Raw genomic sequence first — 8,216 nt, 5'->3', positions numbered from 1 at the left:
AACTGAGTTCTCAGGTCTGGGGTGATAGCGGGTTAGAATTCTATCATATATGCCTCATATCCCTTTAAAAAAAAGGAACTGTACAATATCTTTTAGAGACAGTTTAGGAAACTACTAGGCTAATCTATTTAAGTATATATATAAATATGTATGTATATATATATATATACTGTTATAGGAAATACTAAAGACTAATTAGAAACAAACACTGTTGATTGGCTAGCTTAGGCTACTTATGTACTATGCTACGTTTGTGTGATAAAACTTGTGGACTATTTTATTTTTCTACACAGTGTCTGACGATAACGGTTCTGTGGAGGTGTGCGTGTGCGCGCCACTGTGGAGATCTGGTGTCTACACTGACAGTTAGTAAAATGCATGCCATGCATTTTATTAATAATAATCATAATATTCTGAATATGGAAATTAGTGGGGGTGAAGTGCGCTTCAGAACTAAGCACTTACCAATAGATTCTGGAGATTTAAATACGGAGAGAAGAAAGACAGCATAAAAATATTATTATATTCCTTATAATTTGGTACAAATTTTTCAGACTTAAAGCTTTATACACTAAATCATCTTATGTTACAGGTGAATAATTAATTCTTTATTTACAATAACAATATGCTAGTCTACACAGTTCTGCTGACAACAAGCAAAAGAGGCAGTTAACAAGACGCTTTAACATCACAGGACAGGTCAAAAGCTGAGAATTCTGGGAAGACAGGCAGTTAAACAACTTAGAATTCTATTATCAATATTACTACCAATGTAAACAGATTATTAGTATACGTCCCCTTGAAATTACCTAGGGACAGGCTGTAAAACTCAAGAAATTTAGAATCATCTCTACTTTTAGTCTAAAAAGAGCAAAGGAATAAACTTGGAATGGGGATGGGGAAGGGGAACAGGGGTAAAGAGAGAGAGAAAACAGCAAAAGCTGGAGTCTACACCAAAAGCAGACTTCTGTAGATCCAGGCACCGGAGGGCTCAAAAACCTTTAGTGTGGGCGCACACTACTGTGGCTAAGGTGTAGAACGTGCTCACTCTCAATGATATCATAATCATATTATTAATAATAAAAATCCCCTCCTTTCATTGGTACTTTGCAAAGGACTTTTTAAAAAATACATCCTGGTTACTCATGACATAACATTTCTGTGTTTTATGTATTGGTGAAAAGAAAGCAGATGTGTCCAAGCTTACTAAACCTTGATATTTTGATGAGTTCAAATGTAGAAAAGACTGCAGAAAACACACTTGCATAAAATCGAATCATTTTAAGTGTATAATAGGAACATTTTGTTTTGAATGGATATAACCATTGGAACTCCTTGCAAGTTCTGAATGAAGTCCAATGTTGAAATAAATTTGTTGCAAAAGAAAGCAGAGGAAGAAGAAAGAAAGAGGAGAAAATGGATCCATCAAATACTGCGGAAAAGCAGTAAATTAAAAATTTACCAAAAATACAGTCACAGCAGTGAGCAATGTGGATTAAACAGAAGCTGCAAAATGCACACGGAGAGGAAGAGGAAAACAGACTCTGAAACAGGCTATGACACCACGAACGTGGACAACACAGTAAGTAACAGAGAAAGAGAAGAGGGAGAAAAACCAATACCTAAAAATTAAAAATAAATAAAATAAAAATAAAAAATAAAGAGAGAAGGATTTTAAAAAAGAAAGTTCTAGAAGTTAGTAGAAACAGTAACAAGACCCTACCTGATCGTAACTGCTTAATACGACCGTTGTTGTTGCTCGTGTCCACGGGTAAGAAATCTTTAAACCAAGTGATTTCTGGATCTGGATTACCACTGGCTGCACAAAGCATGGTGGCCGTGCGCGTACGCTCGACCACCTTCAACTGTGGGCCCATGTCAATGGTAGGGAAGCCCCTGGGAATTTGATCCTCTGTAAGACAAAAGATGGCACAAACATTATGTTAACAAGTCAGATGCCCCCAGTGCAAGGGATTTTCCTGTCAATGTCTCCCTTTACCTCAGTCAGCATTTGTTGAAACCCTAACATCAACCAGGCATCATTAGACATGATACAGTCAAGATGTTGCTCCCCACCAGAGGGTGAAGAGTCTCTGCAGGAGCCATTGGACTAACGTGGAGTCAGACTGGGATGATACAGGCTGTGAGGAGGGAACACGGCAGACTCTTACAAGCACAGATAAAAAACTTGTCTGTGCCTGGGCAGGTCAGTGAGGATCCAAAGGTAGCCCTCTATTTGAAATGGGCCTTTAGGAATGAGTAGAGTTGACCAAGCTGCACAAAGGAAAGGGATTTTGGAAAGACGGGACTGTCTGAAGCAGAGCCCTGAGTCAGGAAAGCTTCCACTGAAGGGACAGCAGCAGGGCTGGCTTCACGAGCACACAGGCAACGACCCGGAGCCGGGTGGAGTGGTCTACATTCAGGGCTGGCATGCTTTTCTTACCACTCTCCTCTCTATTTTTTCACAGAGATGCAAGGTTCAAGCTGGAAGAATTCTCTTGCAGGGAGTTTAATTTACCATAAAATTGTCTGAGAATGCTTTATGAAAGGAGGGCAAAGCAACCCCCACTTCATGACACAAAGCATATGTTCCTCAGGGTGAGGGCGTGCTCTCCTCCGTCCCAAAGGCCTGCACCATTTTCAGTAGGAAGAAAGTTCAAGTTCCTAAATTTTGGATCTGCAGCTCCTCTAGAGTTCAATTCTCCTCTCCCATACTTAATTGTTCCAGATGCTGCTCCTCAGGTATTAAAATCTGCTTTGATCCCCCAATCATGCCCCTTTGTAGCTAACATTGCCAGCTTTTCTGGCCAGGATTAGAAAGGTGTGTTCTACCCAATCACTGAAGGAGTTTTAGTTAGATGGGTGACAATTACCCAAATTATTATGCGACCATGTGTTTGAAGATCATTATAAACATTTGACTTTCAGCTGGGGGCTGTGTCAGGTGGTAATTTAATCAACACTCCTTCATGACCACTGATAAACTTTCATGAGCCCCTAATTCTAGAATGACTCAAAGGCAGAAAGATTAGTGAGTAATGTATTAGAAATCCTCAAATGTGGCATCTGGCTTCTCCCTGGATACCTCTCCCCCCCACAAACCCAGTGTGATCCCAGAATCCACAGTAGACACTGAATCTCAATGACATTAAGTTACAATTGCTAGTAAAGAAGTTCCATTTGATGCCTCCTTGGGGATGGCAGCAAACCCTATGTGTTCTTCACTTTCTCTGTTGCCTATGGGATAAAATCCATCTCCTGAACCTGCCTAGTAAAATAGTTCTTTTAAAAGACACCACATTTTTCTCAGCCTCTTAAGGATCACTTTTCTACTCATCAGAAACTTTTCTTTTGCCCATACTGAAATTCTCATGATTCTCCAGCAAATCAGGTCTGTGGAGGACTCTGCGCCACTAGGAAGCCACTCAGCCCTAATCACCTTCTTTGTAAAGCTTTTCCACATTCTCTCAAATCTATTTACTATTTTCCTCCTCAGAGCTACCCTAGCAGTAGATACCTAAATTCATTGTCTTACTCCTAGCAGTTGTATTCAAATCCCTTGCCGTCACGCTAGCCTAGATTTCCAGATTATAAGAGAAACTGCAGTGATTTCCCAAGCCTGAATACGAATATATCCTAATGATTATAATTTTGTTTTTCCTACCGCACAGAACTTCTGATAGAATGGTAATCAGAGGACTGGAGTTAAAGACTGGAGAGATTTTGAATGTGGATGTACAAAGAATGTCAGGAGACTCCCAAGTTCTCAAGAAAGTGAAAGTTCAACAAACAGGTCTCATTAATTCAGGAGAAAACTGAGGCACTAAAAAGGAAAAGCAAAGACTCTGGCTCTTCCACTGGGCAGGACAGAGGGTATTAACAGCCTGTGACAGAAGAAAAGAAGTTGTGGCAAGTGTGACACCTGGCTTCACTACAGAGCTATCTCCCGTCAGACCAGGTCATCATGGCAGGGTCTAAAACAATCCACGTAAACAGTTAACTCCCATGAACCACATCTTCCTCCAGTTGAGGAAGCCGCCATACGTCCTGGGTATCTGAATGCTTACACAGCAGCCGCCAAGCAGAGGAATACGGTAGCCAAGGGCCAGGAACGGCACTTAAAATGGAATTTTGAGAGGATTTTTCAAGGATCTGAGAGAATTCCACTTGAATTGCATCAGGCTATTCTTTATGTCTTTAAAGGTTCTGCCAGCATATTTACAGCTACAGTGTGGCACTAATGTCATTTGGGGTGGAGGCAGCAGAATGATCAATAGCTACTCTACCACACACACTATATTATTAAATATCTCACTTGGCTGCTACTAACACAAAATGCTTCAAAGGATAAAAATAATTTAGCTCAAGTGCTCCAAAGTCAACTATAGTGTTTGCCTTCATCATCCAGAAATAAGTTTTTGAAAAAGCTCTTAGATTTTTGTTGTTGTTGTTATGTTTCATTTTTAAAGCAACCAGCTTTGGTTAGTATGAATTCATTTTGGGATTCCTTGGTGGCTTCTGTATTTTCCAGGGGACTGTATCTTGCCCCTGGTGTTGAACTACTTAGTTGCATTTGCATGTATAAATATTGCTCTGCTAGTCATTACTTTTCTTCTATGAGTGCATCTCTGTGAGCCAATACTGAGTGTTGATCAGCGGCAAATGTCAATGGCTTACGGTTTCTGAGACAGTCACTAAAGGCTCTCACCAAAGAAATCTAGATTTAATAACCATTTATAAGAAATGAAGTCCTCACCTTGGGGGTAGCTGACAAAATTGACTTGTGCCCTCCGGAAGGCCTTCTAATACATTTGCATGACCTTTCTTTTCCCTCTTGGCTCATAAAGAGCACTCCAGAGTCCCCTTTCCAGACACAGGAGTAACACAACAGGGATGATCTTTCTCGCATACTAATGGGACAGAGAATGTAAAGAGCGCTCCTTTGTTATTTCTAATAAGGGTAATTAAATTCTGTCCATCCCCCCTTTGCACAGAACCTCTTTGAATGCACTTTCTTCATTAAACTTTCATGAGGAACATCACAATGTAACAGATTCAAATAGCCGGAGCTGCAACACGTTGACAGTTGCAGCTTGTTTCCAATTTGACTGTCAGGTATTTGGCAATAAAACTCAGTATTCGACATAAAACAAACTGTAGAAATAATGAAATTTCTAATTGGAATGCTTATCTCAGTGGGTGTAGTTGAGAAGATGTTAATTGCTTTTTTCTTACCCTCTACATTTATTAGTGATTTATATAAAATGGCTCTGGCCACTGGATAACATCAGTTTTAACAGCTCCTCAAATCTGTGGCACCAGGAACTTAGGAATCAAATCCATACCCTTAATACCTTTTCCCATATATACTTTCACAGAAAAGAAAAGAAAAAAAAAAAAGCTGGCAACATTAACAAATTGTCGATATGTTAGTAGCTTAAAAACTTCTACATGAGGTGAAAAGAAAAACATTCTGTCCTACTCGGTAATGTGCTCATTAAGCTTTACAGTGCTTTACTTATCACAGTTCCATATTAATATTCAATCATGCAGAATTAGCGACTAATTCATCAACAATTTAAATCAGACTTGACCTTCACAAAGCCATTTGGTCTGTCATTTTGAGAGGCCATTAAAGGGCAGATTACTACATACTTGAGCCTAGTGAATCGTAGAGTCAGACATATTTTGTTTGGAATGGCAGCTGTAATAGATCTGGAAATATAGCACATTCTTTGAATCTGTTTGGTGTCTTAACGAAATATGCTGATAGGAAGCTTTCGGTTTCATTAAGGAAAGAGAAAAATGAACGTCAGCGTTTTCCTGCATTAAATTCTCACTCTTGGGGAACGGGTTAAGAACCCCTGACCTACCCAGGACTTGAAAGGGCTCAGTCTATGGGGAAAGCAGTGTAACCCTGTTTTGGAGGGGAGCCGTGCCTTAGATGTCTGTGAATGATTAAGTAATAGCTTTTGAATAATTTGCTCAGTTAAACTGCCATCATTGTTAATTCATAAATAATTGTAATGATGCTTTTACCTTTGCTCCAATTCCATAAATGGTGAACCTCTGAGATCTGAAAGGAAGCCATGAAACTCTGAATTGTCTGCTAAGGCCACAGCCCCCTTCCCAGGTGGCCCTAATTACTTTTTCTTGCCTAATCTAGCCAGGGCTCTTGCTGAATGAGTTCAACCAGACTAGTTCCTTGACTCTGGTCCCAAAGGATTTAAAGAAGCATTCCGTAGAAAACTCTTTGCCATGATCCTTGGAAAAATCCCAATTTTTCGGATTTACCACAAATATTTTTATTAATAAAAAGCATGTCAATTACATCAAGGGTATGCTTCTCAAAATGCATTATTCAAAGATTTGGCAAGTGTACTGAACACTGAGGTATCACTGACAAGAAAGAGGCAAGAATGGTGGGACAATCACGCGACATTGGAATCGGGCGGAAGAGACAGCACCTTTTTTCCTTGGAGAATTCATCCCTTGGAGTCACTTTTCTGAGTACCAGACAGCTCCAAGTGGCTCCTCATTAAAAGCCTTCAACTAGTGTTACCAATAATCCCTTGTTATAGTCAATTTATAAGTGTAACTCTTAGAAGCTCACAGGGAAGCAGGAGCTCTGCTGTTATTTCCTTTGTAACCTTCCTAGTGTTCCATAAATACTTGTAATTATACATGTTTATGAGGCGTTGACAACCACTGGAGCGTGCCCTCGCAGGCATCTCTGAATTCCTACTGGGCTGACTCAGTGCCACTCATTTAACCCATCAGCCACCCACAGTTGTTCTGTGGCAATACATTTGGCCTCCTCAATTTGAGTATCAGTCTGTCGAGAGGGAAATCTATCTTATACCTATTTTTTTTTTTTTACAGTGTCATAAGGTGTGTTAGAGATTTAAAAAAATGGTTGTGAAAGACTTCATTTCACAACTGTTAGTTTTATTTAGTTAGCAAAGGATTTTCATTTAATGGAGATGGACGATGTGTGCTTGGCTCCTTCAATTTATCACAGTTGCTGCACAAGGCAGCAGGAACTTTCGTTTCTGCATTCTTCATTGTATAGGGGACCTCCCCTCATCTATTGCTTGTCATTTTCAGAAAGTCAAAACTGTAACCACATAACAAAACCTCACGTGTGAACAAATGAAATTAAATAGAACACAATTGATCCTGTATCTCTATTCTACTATTATCCTATTTATAGAATAATGGAATTCATCTAAAATCCCCCAAAAGTGAACCACTCAGTTTTATATTGAAGCAAATACTGTGGGTTTTATTTCACAGAGAGGAGTAAAGATTTCTAGGTGACAAGATATCTTAAAGCTTTAGGCATCTGTGAAATAATCTTACAGAAAGCAGAAGTAATATATATTTTTTCCCTTTGAAGGGTGTAAGGAGAGAGTGAAGAAGGTTTTCAATAACATAAGAAAAATAAGAAAAATGTTAGATAGATCACATGTAGAATAATTTTCTTAAATAAAAATCCTAGATCACACATAGATACACACAGCAGAAAGGCTTCCACACCTGTTAGAGAAATATTTTATTATTCTATGCAGCACAAAATCAGTGGGATTTTATACCTTATAAGAAAGTACAGATTCTCTCATGCTTTTAAATATATGTTGATCTTAAGGTGGTCAAATAAAATATTTAGGAAATAAAATATTTATGTAACTTGCATTATATGTGTAAGAAAAAGAGAATTTGAACCATTAGTTCTAAATCTCTACTAGATTGTCAATAGATGGCATTATTCATTCTACAAATATTTATTGAAGGCCGTCTTTGTGTCAGAGTGGGCCAGGCACAGGGTATGAAGTAATCTAGAGAATCTCTATATTGTTGTGATTTAATTGTATCTGCAGGATAATTGGATTCTTTGGCAACAGTAATAGTACCCAGCTCATCTACAGGAGGATTGAATGAGCTAATGCATTAAATGTGCCTACCAGTGCCTGGCACTAGAGCCTGGCCTCTAGTTAAATAACAGCATATATGTACTTACTCTATCCGAAGCTCTAGCAATAGAGGTAAACAGAAGAGAAACATATAATTCTAAGGCTTGATATAATAAGAATTGCAGCAATAAACTTCAATTAAGAAAATATTCCATATAAATCATAAAAACAGGAATTATATAAACATGCAAGTCAATTTAAAATGTAGTATCTGTGCCAAGTAACTGCTTCAACTCTCACAAA

At 38.7% G+C, this 8,216-nt stretch overlaps 1 protein-coding gene across 29 annotated transcripts in view; it reads right to left on the bottom strand.

Moving 5' to 3' along the window:
- Nucleotides 1–8,216, bottom strand: part of PTPRD (protein tyrosine phosphatase receptor type D) — a 2,247,062-nt gene that overhangs the window by 200,680 nt on the left and 2,038,166 nt on the right. For 28 of the 29 annotated variants that reach the window (XM_053572732.1, XM_053572736.1, XM_053572892.1 and 25 more), the window contains one exon: nucleotides 1,724–1,912. In XM_053572732.1, coding sequence (XP_053428707.1) covers nucleotides 1,724–1,912 — 189 coding nt within the window. Of the gene's footprint in view, nucleotides 1–465; nucleotides 475–1,723; nucleotides 1,913–8,216 lie in introns of all 29 variants that reach the window. The other variant, XM_053572883.1, reaches the window with a different exon arrangement.

The sequence above is a fragment of the Nycticebus coucang genome, chromosome 2 (genome assembly GCF_027406575.1).
Source record: "Nycticebus coucang isolate mNycCou1 chromosome 2, mNycCou1.pri, whole genome shotgun sequence".
NCBI lineage: Eukaryota > Metazoa > Chordata > Mammalia > Primates > Lorisidae > Nycticebus > Nycticebus coucang.
The sequence above is the reverse complement of the archived record's forward strand: the minus strand, read 5'-3'. Positions and strand labels throughout refer to the sequence as shown.